At 45.5% G+C, this 15795-nt stretch overlaps 2 protein-coding genes across 18 annotated transcripts in view; one reads left to right on the top strand and one right to left on the bottom strand.

The window, feature by feature from the left end:
• The window catches only part of LOC138745431 (tubulin polyglutamylase TTLL13-like), a 47713-nt gene extending 32258 nt beyond the window's left edge, over positions 1-15455 (bottom strand). For 8 of the 17 annotated variants that reach the window (XM_069902438.1, XM_069902442.1, XM_069902446.1 and 5 more), the window contains exons 1-10: positions 15375-15455; positions 13154-13450; positions 12802-12842; positions 9209-9327; positions 8129-8259; positions 6687-6843; positions 4019-4162; positions 3803-3888; positions 3016-3241; positions 1552-1733 (exon numbers count right to left, since the gene is read on the bottom strand). In XM_069902438.1, coding sequence (XP_069758539.1) covers positions 1552-1733; positions 3016-3241; positions 3803-3888; positions 4019-4162; positions 6687-6843; positions 8129-8259; positions 9209-9327; positions 12802-12842; positions 13154-13449 — 1382 coding nt within the window. In that variant the 5' untranslated portion in view covers position 13450; positions 15375-15455. Of the gene's footprint in view, positions 1-1551; positions 1734-3015; positions 3242-3802; positions 3889-4018; positions 4163-6686; positions 6844-8128; positions 8260-9208; positions 9328-12801; positions 12843-13153; positions 13451-15049; positions 15151-15319 lie in introns of those variants that run through there. The other 9 variants (XM_069902443.1, XM_069902440.1, XM_069902441.1 and 6 more) reach the window with 9 other exon arrangements.
• Positions 1-15795, top strand: part of LOC138745434 (calcium and integrin-binding protein 1-like) — an 82317-nt gene that overhangs the window by 41198 nt on the left and 25324 nt on the right. The gene's annotated exons all lie outside the window — the stretch shown is intronic.

Below are 15795 nucleotides of genomic sequence, written 5' to 3'. Positions count from 1 at the left end.
AAGGATTTTGACTCTCCACCCTGACTATGCTTTGCTCCAGGGAAATCAAGCCTACCTTTTCTAATCTCTCCCCAAAGTCCTGCAATCCAGGCAATGATCTGGTGAACCTGATCTGCACTTTCTCCAACATTCAAATCCTTCCTATTGTGTGGTGACCGGAGCTGTACACAACACTCCAAGTCGAAACAGTGATTTTGGAAAGTTCCAATATATAGTTTACGTTTTTACACTTGGACCTACAAAGGCATTCATACCACATGCCTTCACCACCTTACTGACATGTGTTGCCACTTTCACAGAACTATGGAAGGGCCCAAGAGTCTCTCAACCTCTGCCTTTACCCCATGATCTTGAAAGGATCTGAGAGTTTCTACAGATATGAAAAGTATGCTGAAAGGCTGCATCACAATCTGGTATGGAGACATCAATACCCCTGAGCATAAAGCCCTGCAAAAGGTAGTGGACACAGCTCAGGACATCACAGGCAAAAACCCTCCCCATCAAGAACATCTACTGAGAACACTGCCTTGGGAGAACAGCAATAATCATCAAGGAGCTGTTATATGTGGATTGGGGATGGTCATATAAGACCTCTGTCTGAAACTTGTTCTGAAGTCATATCACCTGCCAAACAAGGTTGGATCCAGCCACCCATTAGTGCACACCTTACCATTGGCTCATTTAAATAACTCAGTGTTATTGTTGGCCAGACACCCAGCTCCAACAGTATAAATACTGATGCACACTACATTTCTTTCTCTCTGCCTCTGAGGCCAAGTCCTGGACATTGCTCAAAGCCAGGTTGCAACTGTGGACATTGCTGGCAGAGTCGTGGGTAAGGTGTGCACTGCACTCAAGTTGAGCTGCGGTACTGCAATAGATCACTGCTTGCAGAGAGCCACACCTCCATTAGTACAGGGAATTGGGAGTGTTTGTGAAAGTCGCTGTCTGCGAAGTGAGTACACAAGCAGGAGCATTTAGAAGACAGGATGTCACTGGTATTGGAGCCCAACCTGAGTCCAATGTCTATATAGTTGTTTAGTAGTAGTCATTAAGTATCATTTGACTTCTTCCCGTGTCTCCCATGTGTTTAATAAGGTTACCTTTGATTGTAACACATGTCCAGACTCATCTCTCTGAACCCACTGGACTTGACACTTTCCAAAACACCAGCACATGCTCTGTTCTCACTGCTACCATCAGGAAAGAGCTATTGGTGCCACAAGACTCGCACCACCAGGTTCAGGAAGCTGCTCCCCCTCTACCATTAGACCCAACGACAAACTCAATCAGGGACTCATTTAAGGACTCTTATTCTTGCCCTTCATGGATTTTTTTTCCTCTGTATTGCACAGTTTGCTTTCATTTGTTTATTGGTTTAAATGTGTACGTTGTGTTTTTTTTTGCACAGCCAATAAGTGGTAATTTTGCCATGTCTGCTGGAAAAAGTATCTCAGGGTTGTATATGTTATGTATGTTCTCTGACAATAAACCTGAATCAGAATGTACAAGACTTTTACACAATGCATCATTGGAGTCAGATTTCTCTACCTTAATTCACGGGTTACGTGACGCTGCCACAGGCGCTCCTGTGCCCTGCGCCTCTCCTCCTCAGTCACCTTTTGCTTGTCATTCGCTCCAAGGTTTATCAGACAAATTGTATCATACAGTAGATTGTCCTTCACCTCTCTGTCCAGCCTGGAATCAGTGGCAAAGCTAGGGGAATGGTTTACCTGGAAAGGAAAATAGGTGCAGGATATTGGTACATAATTTAACACTTAATAGTGGGTTGCCCCTGCACTAGGCAGGTAGAAAAGCAGACAGGCGCAGGCAGTCCAGTGGTTGTATCACCGACGTGCCCTATTTGCACAGCCCTCCCATTCTAAATGGCGCTCAACGCAGCTGCAGCACTTGAAAGGTGTTTCACGGTCAGAATTCAGGTGAAGTACAACGTGGAGGTTTGGGAAGGTGGATTGTTTCAAGTGTGTGGTCATGCACTTTGTGGTGTTCCTGATTACCTGGTTCAGCCCCATCCTGTGACTGTATCTGTGGCCCCTCCCTCTTTAACCTTGTTTAAAGCCTCCAACACCTTGACACAGGTCATGGCTCAGGATGAGGTCCTTGTCCATTGTGAATAAAAGCCTGTAGATCGGTGACTCAGACTCAGTCTCGAGTTATTTACTGTGTGTCACACTTTGGTAGAACAAAATAAACAAGCAGACTATTTTCTAAATGGGAAGAAAATTACAAATGCCCAGATGCAAAGGGCCTGAAGGCAAACTTGTATGTTGAGATAGCAGTGAAGGTAAATGCAATGCTGGCTTTCATTTCAAGAGAAATAGAATTTACTGTAAGATGTGATGTTGCAGCTTTGTAAGGCCCTGGAGAGACCTCACTTGGAGTATTGGGAATAGTTTTAGGCTCGTCATTTCATCAAGGATGTGCTGACAAAGGAGAAGGTACAAAGAAAGTTCACAAGGATGATTCCGGGAATTAAACGGTTACCATACGAGGAGCGTTTGGCAGCTCTAGACCCGTTTTCATTGGAATTTACAAGAATGACAGGAAACCAAACTGAAACATTTTGAATGTTGAAAGATTGTTCCCCATGGTGGTAGAGTCTAGGACAAGAGGATACAACATCAGGATTGAAGGGTATCCGCTTAGGACAGAGATTTCTTTAGCCAGAGGGTGGTGAATCTGTGGAATTTGTTGCCACAGCTGGCTGTGGAGACTAGGACAGTGTGGGTGCATTTAGGATAGATATTCTTCATTTGCCAGGATATCAGGTGTTATGGGGAGGCCAGGCAGCGTAGCCGAGTGGGAAAATGTACCAGCTCATGATTAAATAGCGGGGCAGTCTCAATGGGCTGAACAGCCTGTTTCTGCCTGTCTTATAGACTTGCCTTTTTTTCTACTGAAAATATGTAGAGTTTTGCCCCGATTCCTGAGCTACCAACATCAAAAACAGAAAAATGGTCACACATAATTAAGTACCTTTGTGGTTTCACCAACCTCCAAGAGCCATGGCTTCAAATTATGATCCATTAGTATATCGAATCCCAAAATCTCAAAGCAGGCACTGCCACCGAAATGACTGGAGAAACAAGTCCTGTAATTGTGCTTCAACATCGGATAGGCAGAAATTAGAGTTTTAACAATGACGTCCTCAATGTCTGCCCACACCTTTGTCACATCATGTCCATGGGCTGCCAACCAAGTGTTAAGCGAAGACAATTTTCTGCATAACACACAACATAGCATTAGTGGACTAATACGAAGAAAGATAAAGGCTGTACTTAAGTGAATGGCCAGAACCAATGGATATACCTTTGGTATCGCTGAGATGTGGGACGAGAATTGCAACTCAGTTGCCCTGTCCAGAAAGTACCTAAATATCTATTCTGCTCTGATAACAGCAGGCAGGAAAACCTCAACATCAGTTCCAATTGAGCACTATTTTCAAGACCTTAAAACTGGTCAGTCAGATGTTCCCAGTTGAAAATGACTAGGCTCTATCACTGAGAGTGTTGGCCCCATTGAGACAGTAGCTGGACATTTTGCTCCATTGACACAATTGGCTTTTGGCTTTGTAGATGGGACAACATCATCGGGGTTATAACAGAAGTAGTTATAAGAGAACTGAAGTGTCGAGCAAAAGCAGACATCCATCCAGTGGCACCCGGTGCCACACTTCCCTCACCGACTTGTCCAGCTGCCTCAACCGCTCATTTCACCAATAGCTTTATGCCGATCCTAATTGTAACAATGCTTATTAAGATTTCCCTAACCATTTGAGTACCTTTTGCTGCTACCATCCCCATCCCTGACAAAGTTCTTGCTGTGCTTGTTGATGGCATAGTTTGTCAAATGCATACAGATGTCACCCTGTCATCAACAAATAAAACACGTCAGTGATTTGGGACATTAATGCATCCAGAGGAGATAAAGGCTTTGACATGAACAAAATGCAGATTAAAGCAATGAAGCTTTGAGTTAAAACAGAAAGAGAAGTTACCAAATTGCTGCTGGAGGGCTGATTGTACTTGCTCGTTGCAAACCTTGCCAGACCTTCATGATAAACATAAATCCGAAAAGGGTCACAGGATGTGACCAAGACGTAGACACGGAGGTCAAATTTGAAGCCATCTATAAGGAAAGGCTGCGAGAGGAGTAATGGTGACATTGTTAAACAGATTCTAATGGCGTCACCTGCACGACAAAGAACAAGAGGCTTCCTCGTACAGCGTGACGCAGAGATACTAAAAGCCAGTTTTTTTGTTGTGACCTGGCCTGGATACTGTATTGCACTAGAGAACCTGACAAGGGGAAAAGCCACGGAAAATTATTCCAATATTGTCCAAAGGAAGAAAGATGAATAGCCAAAAGTGCCAAGACAGAGACAAAATTAAAAAGCATTTCAAAGAGGTAGAATCACACAACTACACTCAGTACTGCAGAAAGTCAATAAATGGCATTGCAATTAATGCCAGATGTTCAAATGAATTTTTGCACCATAACTTGGCTCTTAACTATGGAAAAGTTCAGTGGGACACTGGAAACAAACTCCGACAAGGCAAACAGCCTTTCACTGGTGTGCTGTCAATATTCCAGTAACCGAGCAGCGACAGGAGAGTTGAAGTTTTCAAATACAAACCATTCACCAGAGAACTAACTCATTTTACTGGGACCAGCATGAAATGCCCACCTCAGATTACCACTAGTAGTCTAATGGATCACTTCGAACAACAGTTAAGAATTATTCATATTGCAGTAGTGGAGAGGGTAGAGAACCTCAAATTCCTGGCTGTCAATATCTCCTAGGGTCTGTCCTGGAGCCTCCCTGATAATGCAATCACAAAGAAGGCTCACTAGTGGCTATACTTTGTGAGGTTTTGGAGGAGATTTCAAAGCTTCTCGAAAACTACAGGTATACTGTGGAGAGCATTTTGGCTGGTTACATCACTGTCTGGTAGGGAGGTGCCAACTTTCAAGACCAGAAAAAAACTGTAGAGGGCTGTTAACTTGGTCTGCGACATCACAGGCACCAGACTTCACTCCATTAAGGACATCTCCAAGAAGCAGTGTCTTTTAAAAAAAAAGCAGCCTCCATCCTCAAAGATCCCCACCTCCCAGACCAGGCCCTCTATAGGAGAAAGGTACAGGAACCTAAAGACGAGCACTCAATGGCACAAGGACTGCTTCCATCAGATTCCTGAATGATCAATGAATCATAAATATTGCCTCACTTTTCATGCATTATATATTGTTTGTAGGATGGTTTATACAACACTGCTGCAAAACAACGAATTTCATGACTTGTTCGTGACAATAAATTCTGAATCACAAATGCTAAATTGGCACCTTTCCTTCTTTCAGGAAGAAGTAGTCAATATGATGTCATTAAAACAGTTAATTGGTCAAAAGAAATAGTGTATATCATGGCTAATGTGATTTATGGTGTGAAAAATAAAAAATTAAAAAAAAAACAAAAAACAGTTAATTGGTCATTCCAAATAATTGGAAGAATTTAAATTCCTCACCTGTCTGCCCTCATCTATGGACTGAGTGCAGGTCAATGGGACTTGGCAGAATAAGAGTTTGGCACAAACGAGAAGGACTGTTTTCTGTGCTGCTGTGTTCGATGGCAAGATTTAAAGGTGATAAGCCGGTTCCTTCGACTGTCGGAGGAACTCCAGCATCTGTGTGTTTTTACTACAATCACAGCATCTGTAGACTTTCATGTTTCACTCCTTTGGCTATTAAACTGATGCTGCGAGACTTCATGAGAACTAGGGGAAGTGCTGAGAACTGCAAGGGGCATCCCACCATCTCCAATAGGTCTGCCCTACCAGTGACACAGGCATGGAGTACGAGTTCTGAGAGTACGACTATATCAGACTGTAACACGACTAGTGTCAACTCCACCAGTTTAGAGCAAGACTTTGCAAGATCAATTTTGAGTAACATCATTCATTCAGGTGCCTTGCTGTTCGACATAGGCAACCACATCTCTCCATCCACCTTTGAATTGTAGTTGTTGCCTCCCATGTTCTCCTTTGGTGAACTGAGCCTTAGACCGTAGTCAATGCTGGGTTCATGATTAAACAAGGGAAAAATACTCAGTGGTTTTCCGTTGCCTTCTTCAGTCGCAGTGTCCGGACTGGACGGGTAACCCTGCCCATTGATCAGCAGATTAATCTGCCCAGTGTTTTTAGTTTCACAACCAAAATTCCAATTTGTAGAATCTGCTTGTAAAAACCATCCTCCATCTGCAATCCATGGCTTCATGTGACCCTGATTGGAAGGCTAAACAGGTCCTACACCATGCCCAAGGGTGACCTGTAGGTTATCGGATGGAAGGAGCACCTTACACCTGCTTTGGGAGCCATTGTGCAGCACCGACACCACATGGAGAAACTCAGGTCAGACAGTGGACTTTATATTCCCAAGAATAAAGATACAGAACCGAGGTTATGTATTATGCCTTCATCCAGGTATACAAAGTCCACTGTCTGACCTGCTAAGTTTCTCCAGGATTGTTTTTTTGTACCTCAAATCACAGTGTCTGCAGACCTTTGAGTTTTACAGCGATTAAAATGCTGGGAGTCCGACAATCAAGGAAAAGAAAATTGTTGCTTTCTCTTTTTCTGCCCTGTTTCTGTGCTATAATTGCTATTTAATACCTTGGAGATGTACTGTTGGCAGATCAGTCGGTCCCCTTGTTTAATCTCCTTTAGATTTCTGGTGATGAAAATCCCCCGGCCCTGAGATCCACAGTCTGGTTTACAGATGTACGTCTTGGGTTTCTTCATCCTACAGTAAGCCTGAAAGTCACCAAAACTGAGCAGAATAGAGAAACAACCAAAGTCAATCAAAGAGGCAATTAATGTGTCTCAAATCAGGAGATTCAAACAAGTACCAATCCCTTTGAAGCTAATCATACAAAGCCCCTAAACTTATTTGCAGAACAACTGAAGCTGATCCTGTCCATTGAAACTTGTGCCGCCCAATTACACACAAATTAACCAACGACCCCAGTGCATTTTGAACAGTGGGAGGAAACTGGAGCGCCAGAGCAAACTCAGACACGGTGAGAACATGCAAACTCCTTACAGACAGCACGGGATTCGAATACGGTTGCTGGCGCGGTAACAGCGTGGCACTAATCTCCACATTTGCCCAATATCCCAATAATATCACCTTATCCCAAAGAAGAGTTGCATTACGATTGACTGATAGTGAACAAATATAGCTCCCAAACAGCTGGCCAAGATTCCTCAAATTCAGTAAATCCCCTGGGATCTAGAATTCAAGCTATCAGCACCCCTCAAGTAACTGGCAAAAAAGAGGAAAATAAGTTTAAAAAAAAGGTAAAAAATACGTACATTTAAAATTAAAGATCTGCTCTGAAGTATCACATAAACCTTTGGTGAAGACGGGAGCAAATATTCAGCCAGTAGAGAGCCTTAGTCAGGCTTTGCTCATAGCAGCTGTTTGAATAAAATGGCATCGCCCCGGATGAAGAGCTGATTGATGCCGCTCACCGTTGGGGCGACACTTAAAGCGTCTCTTTATCCCTGCTTAGTAAGAATCACCCCAGTCAGAGGCTTTATCTGTAAACCTGGGGGTGGGTGCGGGGGTTAATTATCCATCATGTTATTGTTCACCTTTTGGGCAGCTCCGTGGAGGGGGAGGAACCTGCAGATGTAGTGACAGTTAAATGTTTTCAAAGAATGTGACTGAAAATCAAGTAAAATGCTGTAAGGTTTATATATTCATGCAAGTAAAGTTTGTTCAGTGTAAGTACAGTGTAGTATTTGCCTTTTAAACTGTTTATTCTTAATGCAGATGTATTAGTTAGACATTGTGAGAGTAAGTTTCAAGCAACTGGAAAATCCACCTCTGGGGGTTGGTAGATCCCATATACCAGGTTTTTTTTGTGTTACAGTACCATTACCAAAGTTTACTTGGTTACTGACCAGGGACCTTACAGAGCACTAACCTAAAGAGATGAACATGCTTCCCAAGCTCTGATCTGAGAAAGTCATTGGAGCATCTTGAGAAAATAACCACACATCTTTATCTTTTTAGGAATGCCCCAACACTTCATTGTAAATTCACTCACTCAGCAGGTAAACACCACGTACGGGGGAAGAGGTTATAGTCCTTTGGGAAGAGCTTTAGCATTCTGTTCAAATTCCTGGCCAGAAGGTCCTTCCTACAAATCTCACTCATTCCTGGAAAGTGATTAATTTTCTGCAGAGATTAAAAAAAATGTCATTGAATGCATCCACCAATTAATGCAAAATGATCAAATAAAAGGAATTCAGAGCAGGGCAATCTCATCCCAGGGCAAATTTCTACAGATGTGTGGTGCAACGTGTGCTGACTGGCTGTACCACATTCCAGTACGGGGACTCCAATAACCCCAAGCTTAAAGCCCTGCAAAAAGTAGTGGACCCAGCCCAGGACATAATAGGCCAAACCCTCGCCATCAAGAACTTCTACAGCAAACGCTGCCGTCGAAGAGCAGCAGCAATCATCAAGGATCCACACGCTCTGTTCTCGCTACTGCCATCAGGAAAGAGGTCTCAGTGCCACACGACTCGCACCGCCAGGTTCAGGAACAGCTGCTCCCCCTCCACCATCAGACTCCTCAACCACAAACTCAATCAGGGACCCATCACCCAGACCATATCCTCTTCACTCTGCTACCATGAGGAAGATGGTACAGGAGCCTGAGAATGAACACCCAGCAGAACGAGTAGCACATCAGATTCCTGAATGGACACTGAACTAGACACATAACCTCACTTTCTCTTATTTTTGCACATATTTCTTTATTTAAATGTTCTTTTATAAGCAATAATGTTGTCCAATAACAATGAATTTCATGATGTGTTCAGGATAAATTCTGATCCCAATTTAAGGCCTCTTACTTTTGCACATTTTGTCCCCCTCTCTATTTACATGTCTATCTGTTTACATTGTGTCCAGTTTCTTTTACACTGTCAGTAAATGATAATTCTGCCTCACCCACAGAAAAAGAATCTCAGGGTTGTATGTGTTGTCATGCATGTACTCTGACAATAAATCAGAAATCTGGAGAAGATGGAGGTGCAGATTTAAGAATTCAGTTATACACCTCATTAATCAATTCATAGTATTTTTCTTATTTTTTCCCCTTCAGCGCAAAAGCTCTGACCTGAAAACACTTCATTTCCATGACTCGTTCATGAGAAATGGACGTGTCGGTCCAGTAGAGCATCCACTCCTCATCCTCTCCAACCTCCTTCAGTCCATAGCGACGAGTTGCACGGTGGACTGCAACACAGGATGGAGACACAACCTGTCAGCCTAACCTGGACAGGGGGGGGGGGGGGGGGGGGAAGGCCTGGGGTGGTGGGGTTGGGGAAGAAGTGGGGTGGAAGTGTGAGCAAGGTTGTGAGGTGGGGGGGGAAAGGGAGGGAGGGCGCAGGCAGGGGGGTGAGTGGGAGCGTGAGCTGCAGGGCGTGGGGGGTAGGGAGGGAGGGAGCAGTCTGGTGAAGGGGAAGCCAGTGGGAGCACGCAGGCCATGGGGGGGTGGGTGGGTGTACAAGAAGGGTGTTTTGGGGGGAGTGGAGAAGGGAGGGAGAGTGCAGGCCAGGGGGAGGGCATAGGGAGCGTGATCTGGGGGATGTGGGGGGGTGGGGGTGGAGGAGGAGAGGGAAGGGAGAAAGGGAGGCCCGGGTAATGGAGGGAGAGCACAGGCAAATGTGAAAGATATAAAGTTGGAAGGAGAAAAATCAGGAAAAAAGCAAGGTAATAGTAAAGGCAAAACATCAACAAAATATTCAGAAGAGGGAAGCAAAGAAAAAAACAAGGAGTGAAAAATATCTTTAAAACTTTTACTAATAGTTCAGTAATTAAGTACTGTGAACAATGTAAATACATCATTGCCCTGCTGAGTAAGTGGATTAAACTATCAAAGCAGAATAGTAGGGCAAAATGGTCATACAGAGTCTGGACGACCAAAACGCCTACGTCTTGGACCGAGATGAGGAGGAATTTCTTTACCTAGAGGGTGGTGAATCTGTGGAATTTATTGCCACAGAAGGCAGTAGAGGCAGGTTCATTAAATCTATTTAAGAGGGAATTAGATCTATTTCTTCAGTATAAGGGTATTAAAGGTTACGGAGAGAAGGCGGGGACGGGGTACTGAACTTTAAGATCAGCCATGATCTCGTTGAATGGCGGAGCAGGCTTGAAGGGTTGAATGACCTACTCCTGCTCCTATCTTCTATGTTTCTATGTCTGTGTTTCAATGGCTCTGTACACGCTGATCTTTGTGTGTTTCTATGAAATTATACATTTCTCCACCTCTGAAACGGAGCCCACCTGTCCATTTCAATTGCCCGACTCAATCCCTTGCTGACACGTACCAGAAGGAGACCACCCGCAAAGAGGAACAACACCTCTTTTTCTGACTGGGCACCCTCCATCTGATGGTATTAACCGATTTCTCTGGTTTCTGTTAAACCACCCCCCCCCCTTCTTTCCTGCAACCCTGTCTCTCCCTCTGTCTCCAGCTCTGCATTCAGAGTCAAACTCACCCCCCATCAGTTCTCAACTTTCCTCTCTCCTGTCCTCCTCACTATATCCAACCAACACCTGTTGTCTGTTGGTCTGTACTCCTCCACTTGCCCTTTCCTGTAACTCATGCACCTGTCTGCTTTTTATGCATTCTTGAAGAAGGGCTCTGTCCTAAAATGTCAGTCATATATTTTTACCTCCTCTGGGCCCTCCAGCATTTCTGTTTTTCCCAGAATTACAACATCTGCAGACTTTTGTGTTTAGTGCCAGGAAACATGAGCTGTACATTTTATCTGATCATAATCTTTGGGGTGGTAATGGATGGGTGTGGAGAGATTAGCAAATATTTGTGATTCCTTGCCAGAGATGCCTTGTGTTTGGACTTTAGAGGTGCCATAAATAGAGTAGGAACTGCAAAATGGAGCAAAGTTAAAACACCAAGGAAAACAAACACCGTCAAACAAGATGAGGGGTTATGCCCAAGGAATGCACTCAGTGTTTCTTCTTTTCTTTTTTGATTTGGCTTTGCGGATGAAGATTTATGGAGGGGTATGTCCACGTCTGCTGCAGGCTCGTTGGTGACTGACAAGTCCGATGCGGGACAGGCAGGCACAGTTGCAGCGGTTGGGGTTGGGTTTTTCCTCCTTTGTCTGTTGTCAGTGAGGTGGGCTCTGCGGTCTTCTTCAAAGGAGGTTGCTGCCCGCCGAACTGTGAGGCGCCAAGATGCACGGTTGGAGGTGAGATCAGCCCACTGGCAGTGATCAATGTGGCAGGCACCAAGAGATTTCTTTAAACAGTCCTTGTACCTCTTCTTTGGTGCACCTCTGTCTCTCGGTGGCCAGTGGAGAGCTCGCCATAGAACACGATCTTGGGAAGGCGATGGTCCTCCATTCTGGAGACGTGACCCACCCAGCGCAGTTGGGTCTTCAGCAGCGTGGATTCGATGCTTGCGGACTCTGCCAGCTCGAGTAATTCGATGTTGGTGATGAAGTCATTCCAATGAATGTTGGGGATGGAGTGGAGACAGCGCTGATGGAAGCGTTCTAGGAGCTGTAGGTGATGCCGGTAGAGGACCCATGATTCGGAGCCGAACAGGAGCGTGGGTATGACAATAGCTCTGTACACGCTGATCTTTGTGTGTTTCTTCAGGTGATTGTTTTTCCAGACTCTTTTGTGTAGTCTTCCAAAGGCGCTATTTGCCTTGGCGAGTCTGTTGTCTATCTCTTTGTCGATCCTTGCATCAGATGAAATGGTGCAGCCGAGGTAGGTGAACTGGTTGACCGTTTTGAGTTCTGTGTGCCTGATGGAGATGTGTGGGGGGGGGGGGGGGCTGGTAGTCATGGTGGGGAGCTGGCTGATGGAGGACCTCAGTTTTCTTCAGGCTGACTTCCAGGCCAAACATTTTGGCAGTTTCCGCAAAACAGGACGTCAAGCGCTGAAGAGCTGGCTCTGAATGGGCAACTAAAGCGGCATCGTCTGCAAAGAGTAGTTCACGGACAAGTTTCTCTTGTGTCTTGGTGTGAGCTTGCAGGCGCCTCAGATTGAAGAGACTGCCATCCGTGCGGTACCGGATGTAAACAGCGTCTTCATTGTTGAGGTCTTTCATGGCTTGGTTCAGCATCATGCTGAAGAAGATAGTAAAGAGGGTTGGTGCGAGGACGCAGCCTTGCTTCATGCTGTTGTCAATGGAGAAGGGTTCGGAGAGCTCATTGCTGTATCTGACCCGACCTTGTTGGTTTTCGTGCAGTTGGATAATCATGTTGAGGAACTTGGGGGGGGCATCCGAGGCGCTTTAGTATTTGCCAAAGCCCTTTCCTGCTCACAGTGTCAAAGGCTTTGGTGTTTAGGAAGAGCTTAAAAATCTGGAGGAAAATCCTGGTCTGACCAAGGCTCCCCTTCCTGCCTATACTGCAATCCTATTAGAATTACAATGGGCGCACTGCAGGGATATGTGTTTAGCCCACAGCTCTACTTTCTCTACACCCCAGACTGTGTGGATAGGTACAAATCAATCCCATCTACGCATGTCAATGACACCACGATCAATGAGGAAGCATGCAGGAGGGCGGTAGTTCAGCTCATTTAGTGGCATCACTCCAACAACCTTGCACTCAGTGCTAGCAAAACCAAGGAACACTTTTTCACCTGAAATGCAGAATACTGCTGCCACAAAACAACAATTTTTGTAACACATATTCATGATAATAAACAGGATTCTGAACTTACCACTTTCATACTTGCAATTGGTGAGATTAGCTCCAATAGATCTGAAAAAGAGATAGGAATTGAAATAAGACAACATTAATCCAAGGACCAGAGCATGACCCCTAGGCAGACCCAACAGAGTTGAGGCCATTCCTGGGGATAGACTGCAATAATGTATTGGAGATTTGGTCGGTTCTGTGAGAGAGTACTACTGAGGTTTTGTGGTTATTAACTGGAGGGTTCACCAGCTTCACTGGATGGCATGAGCAAGTGATCCTGTAGTACACTTACTGGTCTATGGCCACAACATTCACTTGTCAGTGTGGGAAATTCATTCCAACTGTGCTAGAAAACTACAAAGTCAAATCTTTACCGTCGCCTCTTCTTTTTCTTCTTGACCAGTTCCTCTTTGATGATCTTCTCTTTGCTCCTCCGTCTGGGTACGATGAGTTCCTGTTTGTGAAGTCCGCCTTCATCCGCCAATTCTTTCTGCTGCTGAATGCAGGTCAGCAACCCGCGGGTTGTCATCCCTCTTCTCAGCGTGTTCACTTTATTTGGACATGCTTTCGCTTCATTCTCTGACTCCTCAGATGCACTCACATCTTTATTTCCTACTTCCTCCTCAGCTGAATCTTCCTCAGAGTCACTCCTGCTTCCAGGTGCATTCATTCTGTAAGATGTAGTGACTGAGGTTAAGCACAAATATCCTCTGACAAATTAAACAGCACAGATTACATAGATCTCACCCAGTTTGAACTCTCAAGTCTAACTTTTGCCCATTTAATATTCACCAATCAAGCCCCACATCGAAAGGTTCTCCACTTAGGGAAACATCGACACTACAGCATAGTTCAAGCCCTCGATTCTTGTATATTCCTACCAAAAATGCACTAAACCCTCCTTACCCCGTAGCTCTCAATTTTTCTTTCATCCATGTGTCAGTCTAAGAATCTCTTAAATGCCCCTAATGTTCCAACCTCCACCATCATCCCCGGCAATGCATTCCAGGCACCCACTACAGTGGGAAAAAAACTTAACCCTGATGAGTCCCCTAAACTTCCCTCCCTTCACTTTGCACATGTCCTCTGGTGTTTGCTACTCCCACCCTGGGAAAAAGTCACTGGCCATTCACCTTATCTGTACCTTTCAGAATCTTATAGACCTCTATTAAGACTCTTCTCATCCTTTGCTCCAAAGGATAAAGTCCCCACTCTGCTATTTTCCAATCCAGGCAACATCCTGGTAAATCTCCTCTGCATCCTCTCCATGGCTTCCACATCCTTCCTGTAATGAGGTGATCAGAATGGAACACAATACCACCAGTGTGGTCTCACTCAAGATTTATAGAGTTGCAACTGACCTCTAGACTCCTGAATTTAATCCCCCTATTAATGAAGCCCAGCATCCCATAGACCTTCTTAACTATCCTATCAACCAAGCTATCCCTGGCCATTCAGTGCCCTTCACATCTGTGTTAGTTTCCCCATGAGATTTGGACCATGAGATATTAGCCAACTTGATGCATGGGTGCAAGAGCTGATCCCATTCAACTTGTACTTATTGCCAAAGGACTTGGCTGACCCACAGCAATTCTTGCTTCTGAAACATTCATTTATCCTTTTCCCATCCAGGTATTTGGTAAATATTCAGAATATTGCTTTAAGATTTTTAACATTTTGTATTTTTCCCCCAAATCTAATTGATATTGCAGTTTGAGTAACTGATCTCCAAAAACAAAAAAATCACAACGTTCAACACCACTTCACCCCGCCACCCAAATACGGTGCAGTTCTCTGGCCCGAATTAAATTGCTAGCTCACCCCCTTCGCCTGACATTACAAGCTGAAGGTGTTTTCAAAACACTGCTATTCCTAGGCTAATTCACACCACGTCCCTGTTGAGCCATCAGCCCTGTTGGTTCAGGCTTCTCAAAAATCCCTCCATGGTCCCAATCCTCGACAAAGTCCCCAAACACTTTGCTCCACTGACCTCGAACTTTTCCCCCCTTCCTGAATCAAGTTGCCCGCATTCCTCGCTCTGTTCACCCTCGCACACCCACTGAATAGGTCTGAAATTTTCTTTATTTATTTAGAGTTAAATTGGGAAGAACAGCCCAAGCCGCTCAAATGCACCCGTGAGATCAAGTCTAATTTAAACATCTCCCCAGCTGTATTTTCCACTTCTAGAGCGTTAAAAAATCCAAACTTTTTGACATAGTTTTTCCCCAAAAAATTACTCGGTAACGGGGGGAACCGATTAAATCAGTCACCGTGAGGCAGGAACATTCCGGTCGTTACAGCACCGGGGCTGCACCAGGATCCAACGGGGAAGCGAAGGAACCCTCCACCGCCACAGGCCACACGGAGCCCCCCTCCCCCTCAAAACCCTGCCCACGGAGCCACGGAGCCCCAGCCCCCCAAACCCCCCCCAACCCCACCCCATGCCCCCAACCCCACCCCCCCCACCCCATGCCCCCAAACCCACCCCCAAACCCCCCCCACCCCATGCCCCCAAACCCCAAACCCACCCCCAAACCCACCCCCAACCCCAGTCGACGGAGCCCCCACCCGATTCACCGGACCCGGGCCGCTCACCTGACAGCGGAGTTGCAACAGCTGGTGGCCTCGTAACCACGGCGACCAGACTCTCCATCTGATTGATACAAGCTCCGCGCTTGTTCATTGGTGGCCGAAGTTGCGTAACGTTAATTAGTTACATCGCGCCGCTGCGCCGATTCTAATTGGTTGCCTGTCAGCCAATCGAGCCCCAGCACTACTGCCTGCACCTCTCCCATTGACCCCCCCCCCACTCCAGCGTGGTTCGGACACAGCAAGTCAAGCAGTGTCCTTTATACAGCAAGGACAAACGCGCACTCACTAACTTGTGGGGCAGGGAGAGGACAGGGTCCCACAGGCAGGATGAGGGAGGGCACACCAGCAAACAGGGTGGGGGAGGAGGGATTGGTTCTGTGATGGAAGAGGGAATTGGGGTGGAGAGCTGGAGGAAAGAAGATAA

Source organism: Narcine bancroftii, chromosome 11 (assembly GCF_036971445.1).
Source record: "Narcine bancroftii isolate sNarBan1 chromosome 11, sNarBan1.hap1, whole genome shotgun sequence".
In the NCBI taxonomy this organism is placed as follows: domain Eukaryota; kingdom Metazoa; phylum Chordata; class Chondrichthyes; order Torpediniformes; family Narcinidae; genus Narcine; species Narcine bancroftii.
Note: the sequence above shows the minus strand (reverse complement) of the source record. Positions and strands in the feature narration are given on the sequence as shown.